Source organism: Loxodonta africana, chromosome 1, assembly GCF_030014295.1.
Source record: "Loxodonta africana isolate mLoxAfr1 chromosome 1, mLoxAfr1.hap2, whole genome shotgun sequence".
Classification (NCBI taxonomy): Eukaryota; Metazoa; Chordata; class Mammalia; order Proboscidea; family Elephantidae; genus Loxodonta; species Loxodonta africana.
In genome coordinates, this window is record NC_087342.1 from 120,745,865 (window position 1) to 120,759,875 (window position 14,011).

General features: G+C 36.6%; 1 protein-coding gene across 13 annotated transcripts in view; it reads right to left on the reverse strand.

Annotated features, from left to right (window-relative positions):
- DST (dystonin) overlaps nucleotides 1-14,011 on the reverse strand; it is a 482,507-nt gene that overhangs the window by 264,886 nt on the left and 203,610 nt on the right. For all 13 annotated transcript variants that reach the window (XM_023544665.2, XM_010586936.2, XM_064287505.1 and 10 more), the window contains one exon: nucleotides 3,996-4,057. In XM_023544665.2, the coding sequence (XP_023400433.1) occupies nucleotides 3,996-4,057 (62 nt within the window). The remainder of the gene's footprint in view (nucleotides 1-3,995; nucleotides 4,058-14,011) is intronic.

Here is a 14,011-nt window from a genome sequence, read left to right on the forward strand (position 1 = left end):
CAAAGAATGCCTGGTGGATTTGAACTGCCAACCCTTTGGTTAGCACCCATAGCACTTAACCACTACACCACCAGGGTTTCCTAAGACCACATAAATAAGTATAAAGCCTGAGCACAAATCCCTGTTCTGCCTACTCCTCTTGCAGTCTGCCATTTTTGGCTTACATGTTACAAACTGGTAAACTTCATAGGAGATATTTTTTTTCCCCCAAAAAAACAATTTTCTCTAACTTAGCAGAATATACTATTTTAAATGGGGGGGGGGGAGGGGGAGCCAGTTGGCAAAGGTCTATTCTGAGTTTAATCCTCAACTACCTCACTGTCCAAAGGAGCATGATTCTCCAGAACAGTTCCCCTTGGCATTATAATTAGGGTGAAAAGATCTGGGTAAAATAACTAGAATAATAGTAAACTGTAATAAGTAAATAAAGTAATTTAGAAAAAGAAAACAATTTTAAGAATTATTTGAAAAGATGACGTGTTTAACACATCCCAAGCCTGAGTCAGCACTCCCAGGCAGCTAATAGCAATATACAAAGCCAAGGGCAAGGAGTCGCCAGACCCTTGTCCCCTTAGAGCTGTCCCAACGTACAACTTCAGGGCTGAGAGGGAGCACCCCTGCTCCCTGGTGTCTAAGCCAGCCATTGTCTCCTCCTTTTTCTCCCTTTAGTCTCCTCCTTTGCCCCTCTTACCTCCCTTTATTCCACTCCCTTTATAATGGCTAAAGGGCTACTTGTGACTACATAATCTGAAAAAACAGAATTCACACAAAATATTCTGATTTTATCTGAATGATTTTATTTCCACTTTTTTGCTTCCCAGGTTTATCACTTAAGTATTCTTTTATCAACTTCTTTCTCATGGTCACCCTTCTCCTTAACATTTATATAACACTATCACATTTTCTTGGAAACCCTGGTGGCGTAGTGGTTAAGTGCTGCAGCTGCTAACCAAGAAGTCGGCAGTTCGAATTCGCCAGGCACTCCTTGGAAGCTCTATGGGGCAGTTCTACTCTGTCCTGTAGGGTCACTATGAATTGGAATTGACTTGACGGCAGTGGGTTTGGGTTATCCCATTTTCTTAAAACCTCTTCAAATACCAAACTTTTCATTAATTGAAAAGTAATATGGTAAAGCAAGAAAGGGAGCTCTGGTGGTGCAGTGGTTAAGAACTTTGCTGCTGACCAAAAAGGTTGGCAGTTCAAATCCACCAACTGCTTCTTGGAAACTCTATGGGGCAGTTCTACTCTATTCTACTTAGAATCGACTCAACAGCAATGGGTTTGGTTTTGGTTTTTTTTAAAGCAAGAAAGATATGAGGCCTATTGCTTTCCTTAATCTGTTTCTCCCTGAATATGTTCAACATTTCAAGTAAACGATGATATTTTTTAAAAGTCAATACAGAATAAATGTTACCTTAAGATTTTTTAATCCATATTTTATATACTTATATTCCACACTGGTTGTAGTATAACCAAATGGCCACCTACAAAACTGTCCAAAAATTCTTTCACTGAGACAAAATGAGATGCCTAGTGCAACATTCCTTTTATCATCACTCGGGTCAAACATGGGAAAGACCACATGAAGGTTGAACTTTCTCCAATTAACTATGTAGCAACGCAAACCTTAACAGCCTGATGCCCCAAAATATTTTGGGACATTTAACTATTTTTCTTCACTTGAAGAAATAGTTCAAGTAATTATAGTTAATGCTGATAACTTCTAGCATAAAAGAATGGAAGACAAAAAGCTATGTTCTGACACATCTTAGTTTTGTATCGGAGCTTTTACTGCACAATTTAAATGATTATAAAAAAGGCTACTTTGCGCTGATACCAAAACAAAACAGGAAAAGACTGTAGGTAGCTAACTGACAGTGGGAGTTAGCTAAGACTATTGTTCAGCTTTCCTTCTCCCTAAAGTGGTTCTTCATTTAAATAAGAGTAAATTTTAAATTCTGGCCTACAACAGACTTTAGAAAGAAATAAGCTAATTTGATTACAACTCTAACCAGTTAGACAGGCAACTACCTACTGGCTGTTGTGCCCAAAATATTTATTTTCTTACTTCTTGCTCTGTTGCAGCAGAATTAAATCTTTGAGATTTGCCATTTTATTAGGAAAAAAAGAGGTAACACATTCCAGGTAAATCAGGATTTGAGCTCTTCTGTCTGACTCTAGGCTATATGTGCTTAGCCATTGAATTAAACCACCTTGGAGGGTTGTTAGAAGGATTAAATGGTGTAATGTATGCAATACATGGTGAGAATATCCTCATTCCTATGATGGGCCCTAGGAATGAATAACACAACCTCTGTCCTCAAACAGCTCAACTAGTGTTTTGAAATTTTTAGCATAAGTAATCTCCTTATACTCAATCATCTACCTTAAGAGCCACTTACATCATGAATGGCCCAGTCCAACATGCCTGGCACACAGTTGGTCCCCCAAAATACGTGTCTACTGTCAGTGCTACAGTTGTCCTCACTTGTGCTTCCACTTTTTCTCTGGTGTCTACTGCTGGCATTTCTGACTTGATTACCAAGCTGGAACCATGGCAGTGATGCTCCAGAAGACATGGCACAACCCTCTGAGCCCCTCATAGCCCACCTCCCAGATGCCAAGGCTAGAAGGGCCGCTGTGCCAGCAGTCCCACAGGGGTACCTCTTCATCAAAAACCTTGCTTCCCCTGGAGCCACCTCAGAGATGAGAAAACCCTCTTAGAGCCTTCAACTCCAAAATTCCACACCCCAGACCATTTCCTACCCTAGCCTGTGGAAAAGAGTCCCTCTCCCACTATGTACATGGTAACTGCAAAACAAAGGAGAAGCGTGGAAAGCGGCAGGTGAACTACTGGCATCCTTCATTATAATTCAGAATAGACTTGCTCACAAAAACATCATAAAGCAGAGTGTCTCAACCTTTTACCTCTTCTCAACACGTGGGAGAGCTAGGATTCAGCTTCTGGCAGAAACTTCCCACAGAAGTGATTCTCAACTGGAAAGGAGCTGATGCGGGCTATATCAGAATTTGGGAAAAAGTTTTTTGCAATGGATGGTGAGAAAGGGGGAGCTGAAAAGCCTCCCAGGTAATTCTGATATGCCCTCTGAAGTAAGAATCACTTTTATACAAGGTGATTAGATGTGTTATATTACTGGTACCGCTCCCTCTGCTACCTTATGGCTCAAACAGGATTTTCTTAAGAATCAACCACGTTCAAAATAATGTTTTTATGTGAGAAAATTTTTCCAAAACCAAACAACAGACTTAAAACATTCCCTGTTTCCAACTCTGGGAATGTCCACAAATGAACAAAAAAGTGACTAATATTTACTGGTGACATCCTAAGGGTTCTTCACCTGAGATTTATAGAAGAGCTCCAGCGGGGTCCAATAACTCCATGAAATTATATGCAAATGTTGTGTACATTTTTGGAGAGCTTATATTATATTCTTAAAGGGACCCATGGAACACAAATATTAACTTAAGACCTACAACTATTAATTGCTTTAAAGAAAAGGAAATACAGAATAAGAATCAATCCCTGAGTCATAATAAGTACAATAAGTAAAATTAGTGGAGAATTCTGTCTATATAATCATTTTTATTCTTATTTAACCCTCTGCCATCCACAGAAATCTGATGGGAGAATTTGGGTTGACTTTGAGAAAAAACATCTTACTGAGCAATGCCGCTTTTCCACGCCCTAACATGTAAATATTTACAGATTTCTTAAGTTGCTGAGACTTCTTAAAGTCCAATGATAGGTTTTACTAAGGTCACAGAATACACTGTAATCACTGGGTACTTATCTTCCCACCTCTGTCATTACCCACCAAATAATTACAGATGCCCAAACTGCATGTGAAATGCTCTAGAATTTAAACTTTCAAGTGATATTCAAAATCTGTGCTTCAGAGCTATACAGTCAATTGCTCCTCAATAAATTCAGGCATGCAAGAGAATTCCAAGAGGTGAAAGAAATGTAAACTGACCTTCATGAGATGTTGATTTATCCATTTGGTAAACGTTTTCTTTTGAACTTTGTCCCGTTCATCTGAAAAAAAGATATAAAATAAGGTTGATAAAACCCACAAGTAGACTACTTTGTGATTAGGCATATCAACAAAAATAAGTTATTCAAAAGATGCTGTTCGGTATATCTGAATTTTCTTCTTAAATTCTGGCAGCTTTAAGTTATCTGTAAGAAAGTGTTAAAGGTCTATTTGTCAGATTGGTTGTATTTGCCAACATTATTCCATTAAATAAATGCACTCTGCCATTCTGTCACATAACCACACCTTACTAAATTGTCCGGTCTAACCTTACTAGATTCCGGTGAGTCCTTGCACTGGAACTACCCAGGACACATTAATACGCATCACGCCACGTGTGCACTTCACAACCACATGTAGTGTTGCTCCCATTTTACAGAAGAGGAAACTTGCCCACAATTATCCAGCAAATAGTTTAGAGTTGTGATAAAAGGCAGAACCTAAATTCAGGTCTTCGGGCCTGAGGTCAAACTCTAGTTCAATTACTATCCATGCCGCTTCTCTCCTAGGTTCTCTGTTTTGAATTGTCCGGTAAGAAAGAAAACACCCCAACTAGACCCTCGCTATAGAGCATATACTGCTCTCATTACTACAGACGCAGCACAGAGAAGGCTAAGGGAAAGCTCCCTCGTGGCTTAAGGAGAAAGAGTAATTGGATTGTTCTAGTTTAACAAGTTATTACTTCAAAGGAGAAACAATCTTCTAGCACCTAAAGCTAACATCCAAAAAAAAAATATAACTCCTTCCTCCCTGTGTCTAGGCAGCAATTCCCTACTTGTTGTTTCCTTCCTCCCTCTGAGGATACATATCTCTCCTTTCCTGGTAATCCTCTTCCCTCTCCCATCACAATCCAAACTTTCTCCAACCTTTCTCTGGGAATGATACACTTCGCTTCTTTTCTTCATCTTTTTCTCTCATTCTTCATCCCTGCACCCTCTTAAACTATTATAATGAAACCAGGTTTCTTTGAAAATGCTTGTCCTACTTATTAAAGGTATTCAAGCTCTCTGCAAAAAACTATTTATGCCTTCTACAATAACGTAAACATAAACAAAAATAAAAGATAAATCAACTGGGAGAAAAACATGCAACATATGAGACAAAGGGTTAGTAATACTAATTAAAAAAAACTGAGAAATAAAAAAGGCGAACACCTTAATAGATAAGTGGACAAAAGCAGATAGTTAATTCTTAAAGAAAAAAATTAATGCCCACAGGTGTTCAATCTCACTAGCAAATAATAATACAAAATAACATAGATAAAGCATTTTAACCTAATAAATTGCCAATATTTTGTGGGGGGAAAAAAAACACTCACATTGACAAGGACACAGGGGAACAGACAGACTTGCATATTCTTAGTGGAAATGTAATTTGGTTTAAATCTTTTAGCACTATGTTGTTTAATACAATAGCAAGTAGTCACATATAGCTACTTAAGTTTAAACCAAATTAATGAAAATTAGTAATTCATTTCCTTGGTTGTATTAGTCACATTTCAAGTGCTCAACAGTCTCATGTGGCTTAGTGGCTAACGTACTGGTTAAATATCATCAAAAGTCTTAAAAATGTATATACTCTTTCTAGCAATTTTATTTCTAGAATGTACCCTAAAGTTATAATTGTGGTTTTGCACAAAATGTATCTATGAGAAGATAAAGCTGAATATTTACCATAGCAAAATAAAAGTTTTGAGCAAGGCCTAAATGTCAAATAATAAATGGTTGAAGAAATTTTAATAAAGCAATTCAATCGCTGTTCAGATTCAATTCTTTGCAAAGCTATTCAATGTTGACATATGACTCAGGCCTCTCCTACAGAGTAATGCCAACATCAAGGGGTGGGGTAAACCATATAATCTAGTTTGTATTTCCCAAGTATTTCTTTCTCAAGTACTTTCTTGAAACCCTTTCCACTTCCTATCACAATCAGCCAGAGAGAAACAAAAAGGTACCTTACTACAGCCTATCATTTGATTCTGCCCGTAACAATAACTGTTCAGCGCCCCCAAACTTCTAGTCTCCTTCTTGCCTTAACATCAGATATCAAAAAATTGGAAAAGTGGTTGCAGAAAGCAGACCCAGAAGGTAGCAGTTTGCTAGATCTGAGTACAAATGCTCACAGTTTATGCTAAAATTAGCAAAAATGTGCCTGATTCTGAATGTAAAATCCCCAGGTACTTTGCTTATAACTAACCTGCTAAGAACAATGATACTAATAATTGTTAACATGATCATCCACAAAATATTTATTAATCCTCTTAGGCTAGTGTGTTGATCCTTTAGTGGCATCATCTATACCTCACTCATCTTTGTCCACCCCATGCTAGATGTCACAATACTTTTATGCACTCAATAAATAAATGCCCATGATGTGAATTAATTATGTGTCAATAAGGACCCAACTCAGGAAACCAGTGTATATCTACTTATTATACATAGTAGTATATACTACTATCCCTCTTAGAGCAACAACCATATCTAAATGTCTTCAAAATTGTTATTCCTAAAGAGTTCAGAATGAATTTAAACTACTAATTAGCATATAAGACAAGAACAAAGAAAAAGAAGCAAAATACTAGTCCTCCTCCCTGATAAAACAGATTATATACTTCCCTCATTTACTCACTCTAGGATCTACTGGGCTCCTACGATGAGCCTAGTACCATGGCAAGTCTGGGAACCAGCATAAATAGAGTACCGATCCTTGCCCTCTGGAGCTCATCATCTAGAGAGAGCACATGACATGCAGGCAGTGTGATAAGCACTCCAACTAAGAAAAGTCTGTGGCTCTCATCATGTAAGTAAGCATGAAGGAGAGAAGAACCTGGCCCTGGGAAGCAGGGTCGCAAGACAGGAGCTAGACATGGAGTGTTCTTCAGCAAAAAGAAACCCTGGTTTAATAATTTAACATTAAAACATCCATGGTTAAAACCAAAAAACTCACTGCCATCAAGTCAATTCCAACTCATAGCGACCCTATAGGACAGAATAGGGGTAGAACTGCCCCATAGAGTTTCCAAGGAGCACCTGGTGGATTTGAACTGCCGACCTTTCTATTAGCAGAGGCAATTCTTAACACTAAGCCACCAGGGTTTCCATTCATAGTTAGAACCCGAGAACTGTGATCACCTCCAGAGTTCCTTCCATTTCCTCAAGAGACTATCCTCTTTCAAATGGAAGCACTGGAAACATTTCAATCATAGGCAGGGTGCTGGGAAATTTGGCTCTGCTGTGTGCTGTGAACTTTGGACAAGTTAAGGCAAACAATGGAACCTCTCCACCAAAGTGTAACACCCACATCACATTTTCAGCAGTGCTTTTCTAAGCCTCCAGCAAAAACGAAACACAGCAAAAAATGAAAATTACTTCCTAGATGTTGGATATTATTCCCATCCAATTAACAACCTGGGACCCTGATGTTAAATCCTCAAAAAAAAAAAAAAAAAAACCATTAAGATGTATTATTAATTAAAACTCTATAGTTCAAGAATTAACAACTTCCACATCAAGTTTCAAAATACAAGACTGTGGTACTCCTGTAACTATCCTCCAAAATTTTATTAATTTATGTAATTTTCACATAATAATATAAACTCTTACAAACTTTTTAATTCCCTTAAATTTAATATATCATGTGTATTATATAAATTCTTTTCTTGGTACATAAAAGTTGGCAAAATAGATTTATTTATTATTTTCTAAATTAATAAAACTGGTCCTAAGAGTTTGGCTGCTAACAAAAGGTCAGCAGTTCGAATCTACCAGCCGCTCTTTGGGGCAATTCTCTATCCTAATAGTTTTTTTTTTTTATAGGATCGCTATGAGTCGGAATCGACTTGATTGCAACGAGTTTGTATTTTAATGAATATGAAGAAATAGAACACAGATTCTAAGACCAATCACTTATTAATTTCTTGCCCAAGTGGTGTATCAAGAAAGCTGATTTAACCAAATAATTTACCTGCAGGTATAGAGGAGAGATTCACTTAAATTAACACAACTCTAAAAAAGGTTATTTTGATCACTGAGGTTTTGTTGTGGTTGTTGCCAAAAGCTAAAAAGCACTGTTGAAAATGTAAGGCAGGTGCTAAATATTTGGCATGTAATACTGAGGTAGTATCTGGGAATTATGACCCACAACTAAAGTACATGAGTAAGGTACAAAAACTAAAGTTAACTAAATAACATCCACATAATTCATCAATTCTGATATTGTTTTCTAACACTAACAACCTAAACGTTTTCTTTTAAACCACGACAAATCTAGATGAGTCTCATTCAAGCAGCAAGGAAAGTTTTCTTAAATACTCAACTGTTCCCACCACAAGGCTACAAAAATAAGTTAAGCATTAATGTGGACTTTAAAGGCCTCGAGTCTTTTCAAGAGACAACTTGAAATCAGAAAGTAATTTAAGCCTGGGGAGACTTCGTGATTTACAACCTTCCATACGTATTATTTCAAAAGGGAGTGTTCTAGATTACACCATCTAATTTTCCAACTACCAGACTCATAATAGTTCTTTATGTCACCTTAGTCAGGGATGTCTAAGATTTAAATTTATATTTAGCTGGGCAATGTTGCAATGACAACAATAAGAAAGACCTTATTCCTGTGATTTTAACCACCTCCATTGGTTTTACAGTCCATCCGGATATTTTTCAGAATGACGTTTCACAACGTTCCTCTATTTGAAAGCTATTTTTTTAAATAAAAACATACATTTATGTTCCCCTCATAAAATACAAAGTGGCTCAAATTACTCAATGACACAATATGCAAAGAAAAGCATAAAAGAATTTGGAAAAAATGTGCAAAGAGCACCAATTATTACAACTTACAGTGACTTGTTTTCAGTAAAACTCAGAGTTAAACAGAGTATTACACACATAATAAATATCAAGATTATATAAACACACATCCTATGCACCACAAGAGAGGGGAAATTTTTCTCTAGGTAGCCTCAGAAGTTGTAGTTTGAGCCCATCCAGATTTCTGAAAGGTGCCCCACAGTCTGCTAAATTCCCACGGTGCAAACCAATGCAGGTAGTGCAACTTCCTTTCCCATTTCCAAACACATGACGGTGATATTACAGGTCATACTACTAACCCATACAGCACATCAGTCCCACCAGCTTTGCATTCCAGTTTTGATCATTTTTCATGAGCTGTCCCATCATTCTTCGGGAAAGCTGTTCAATATAGATCGCTAAAGCTTTCCGTACAAACTTCTATGTCAGAGTCCTGTTAACTTTCTATGTAGAAATGAAAACACTGACTAGACACTCCTACTTACAAGCTGAAACAAACGTAGTTAACTCCCCCTTTTAAGCAAACATTAGCAAATCCAGCCTCCTGCACTACTCCGCAGGGGACACATACAACTATTACAAAAAATTGACTATTTTTCTTTCTAGTCTTCAGTTTGTTCATTGAAAAGAGAGTTTTGATTCCCTAACTGTTTTTGCTCTGAGACAAGCCCATAAGCTGTTAGATTTCACTGCAGAACAAGCTAATCACATTCTCTCTCTTCTAACTCCCCCGGCAGAATTTCGGTGGAATAAAAAACAACATCCAGCCTAATTTGTTTAAATTATTCCAGATACATTTGCTACTAACGTTTGGGGACCTCAACTTTCCAGGCTAGACACATATCCTTCAGGGTAATCCCACTACCAACTATTTTATGTACACTTCACAGATACATTTTTACTCGAACCTCACAACAATTATTTGAGTTGACTGGTATGGTCCCCGTTCTAAAGAAATGAAAACCAAGGTTTGGAGAGATTAAATTAGTCTAGGATTCCACAGCCTAAGTGACTGAACTAGAATTCAAACCCCAGTCTGATTTCAAAACCCACTTCTTTTCTATGTCTTCAAACAACAGAATCCTTAATTTAACAATACAGAAATAACAAGGAATCCTCAATCCATGAGAACTTCACTTCTGAGCATGAACTGAATGAATTAATGTTAAGAAATGTGAACTCTTGTTCTAAACAAGCAACAGACCATCTTCAGCACTCTTATGTCTGAAGCATTAGACAAATGGACCCATCTGAATAGCAACTATACAAACAGTAACTCCAAAACAACAAACAAAACTTAATATTTTCAGCAACAGGAAGCCAGCAAATCTGATCAGACCAAGGAAGATACCACAACTCTGCTTCATTAATTAATACTCATTAACATGCTTTGAAACATCCTTATATGATTTCTAATGCCATTCTAAATACACTATAAATGAATATATGGCTGCTGTTGAGAAGTTCGAAGTTACCTGCTTAGTAGGAATCCCCCTTCACTTCCTCTTTCCCTTTCCAGTTGCCCTTATTTGTTCCAGAGCCCCTGCCTCCCCTAGAAAGAAGCCTGAGCCTGCCTAAAGCACTGAAAAGAGGATGATAATAATATCAAACATTCAGAGCGCACTTAGTGTCTACCACATATTGTTCTCAGTTACACATGCACATATATACACACATATATTGCCTATTATCCTAATAACCCTGTGATATTACTCCCCAAGTACAGATGAAAAAACTTAGAGGTTAAATGAATTGCCCAATATCAAACGGCTATTAAGGTCAGGTGGTGAGGAGGGGATGTAGTTGGTAACAGCATACTCAACATTATAATTTTTACTTACAAAACAAAATGCTAACTTAAAAAAAAATAAGTTAAACAACCAAAGTAAAAAGCAAAGACGCTTGGCCAAATCTGCAGTGGTGGGGATACACGGAAAATGGAATTTACCTTCTGCAGATTAGTGGCTCTCATTAGCAGCAGCCAGGGAACCACAACGTTTCACTACTAATTACATCAGAATTCAGGGCAGGGATAACAATTTTGTGTTTATCAATAAGGATCAGGGATGAATTTTAAAAGGTCGAGAAACACTTTGCTAAAGGCTCTATTTCCAAAAAAAGGAAAATATTAAGTGTTGGAGTTGTCTGGAAAAAAGATAGGGGGGAGAAAATCTAGTCAGTTTCCCCACCATTGCCTACAACATAATATAATACGGTAAGACTGGTAAGGGAAAAGCTGTACGATTTTTGGCATTATAGAAGAAAACTGGCCGGAGTAGACTTGGCTCCTGAAATGGATGGACAACACAGATGGTAACTAGGGAGCTGGTGAGAACACAGAAGGTCTGCTGCTCATCACTGCCCCTCCCTCTGCCCAGTCCCACACCTCAGGCCACCCATGAGCTAGCAACCCTCATTCAGTCATCACCTAGCAGCCCTGCCCTCATCCCTGTAACCCCTCCCCTCCCCACCTGACATACCCTAGAACCTAGGTCTCAGCCAACATCACTTATGACTGGACATTGTGGCTGCTTGGCAGATGAAAAAGCTAAGCAGAAGAGAGTTCCTGCTCCTGCTGTAGTTAAAAAGTCTTGTAATAGTTCCATCAAAAAACATTGTTCTGGTTTATTTAAATTAACATAGTGCTACAACTGACATTCAGTTGGTTTAAGTCAACTTTCCCCCACTGGTGTGAGAGGGTAATCATCAAGTGTGACCTACCTCTATGGCACTACAGACCTAGAGAGGAAGCTACATGACATCTCGAAGCCTCTAACAATATTATAACATTAAACTTTTTGCCATTAAAAATGTTTTCAAAGTATTTTAGGATTCCATATGTAAAGGAATACCAGTGCTCTTCTCAAAAATTTCTTTGCTTAGTCACTACTGTAAAGTCCCATGTACACCAAATCTATAGCTGATCTCACAAGAATGAGTAGTTTGTCTGTGCTGTGACTACTTTTGGCAACAGCAGATTCTCATGTTGTTACATGCTGTACAGAAATATTTTAAGACTTTAATTGAGAGAGGCTTTCTTCTTATACATTTCGAGATTTAATACCTCATGACTTTAACTTTTCCTCTTCTGCAAAAATTGACAGCACAAAAAAGTTCTATAATTCTTTCTCATTATTGGCTTTAACAATTTAAATTTTGAACATCGATGATATTCTAGCTTTTTTTTTTTTATAACCATTATCTGCTAGAATTTGAATCTAAATAAAATTGACATTGATTTCTGTGGCAGTCCCTACTTGATTAGGGTATAATCAATGCACAACTTCTGTGCTAAATATTAAGTATTAGTTATAAGACACATTTAAGAAGGAGTTGTGAGCATATCCAAATTATAGTCTTCATAAAGAAGCTCTTTACATTTCAAACACCCTTAATCCTTATGCCAAGAAACCTAAGACAGTTTACAAAGGAGATATTTCAAGATAAGCATGGAACTGACAAGGCATCAAACGTGGCTACAGCAAAATCTTCAGGTTTTTATTATCTGCAGCACATGAAGAGATCATTATATAATATCAGAAATGTGAATGAGTAAATAATCACAGATATAGAAAGGACTCTAAATAAAAGTGACTAAAGGTTTAAAGGGCTGGTAGGAAATCTTACATACTAAAATCACAGAATAAGCAGAAAAGTTAGACAAAGACTAACCTCTAAAAGGCATTAGGATCATGTGATTTTATAGGCAAATTCCACCGAATTCTTCAAAGGCCATTTAATCCCATGTCATTAAAAAAAAAAAAATTTCCATAGCACAGAAAAATAAGGAAAGCTTCCCAATGCATAGCCCAGGTACCAAAACATCTGAGGATGTAATGTTAAAACAAAACACCTGTAGATTAATCTTGTTTGGGAGAACAGATGCAAAAATCCTATATAAAATCTTAATCTAGTCCAACAGCAAAAGAATAGTACAACTTCATCAAGCAGTATTATCCCAGAAATGAAATAATGGTTCAATATTACAAATTCATTCACATAATTCATTATTTAATAGATTTAATAAGAAATATAAAATAATTTCAACAGATGCCCAAAGGGTATATAGCAAAATTCAAAGCTAGCATTTGATTAAACTTATTTTAAAACAAGAAGTTAGAGATGCAGAAAAATCTACAACAAACATCATTAATTATTAAACATCAGAAACATTTCCAGTGAAGTCAGAAATAAGATAAGAATGCCTGCTATCATTATTCCTATGTCCTGGAGTTCATAGTCAATCCTCTAAGACACAAAAATAAGTAAAACTTATAAATGCTGGAAATGAAAAAGTACAACTATTTGAAATGACAGATTATCTAGCTAGAAACTCCAAGAGAATCAACTGAACAAAAACTATGATAAAAGTGACATTTCAAAATCAGCAGAGACAGAATAGATGGTTAAATAAATGGTGCTGTGACAATAAGCTAGCCATCTGAGGGGGAAAAGTTAGGCCTCTACTTTACACCATACAAAAAAACATGTTAATGTAAAGGCAAATAAAAATTTAAAAATAAATAAAGCTATGAGAAGAATATATGGGAAAGTATTTTTAAAGCAGCTGGGTAGGAAGAGTATTTCAAAACAAGCTATAAAACCCAAAAGAAACTGAAGATAGAAAGGTTGACAAATTTGACTAAATAAAAATTTGAAGCACTAGAAATATATGATAGCAGACACTAAAAACAAAGTTTGAAAAAATGACTAACTCCAAGGAAATATCCACTAGATATATTACACCAAAATAGATTAAAAACTATTAATTAGTGTGAAAGAGACAACGCTTCCCCCAAAATAGATGACAAATAATGAGAGCATCCAGTTCACTAAAGGAATGCAAATGGCCAATATAAGGATATGAGAAAACATTCAACCTCCCTTCTAATCAGGAAATGCAAATTAAAAAAATAATTATTTCATATTGGTATACATTTTTAAGAACAATAATACCTAATGTAGAGTAACAACTAGTCCTATATAATATTGGTGAAAGGGTAAAATGGCAAAGACTTTTTCAAGAGCAATTTGGCAGTATACATTATAAATTAGAATCCATGTGCTTTCTGAATCAACAATTCCACTTCTAGGAAAGACTAAAGAAATACTTGAATATATAGGATTAGCATACAAGGATGTGCG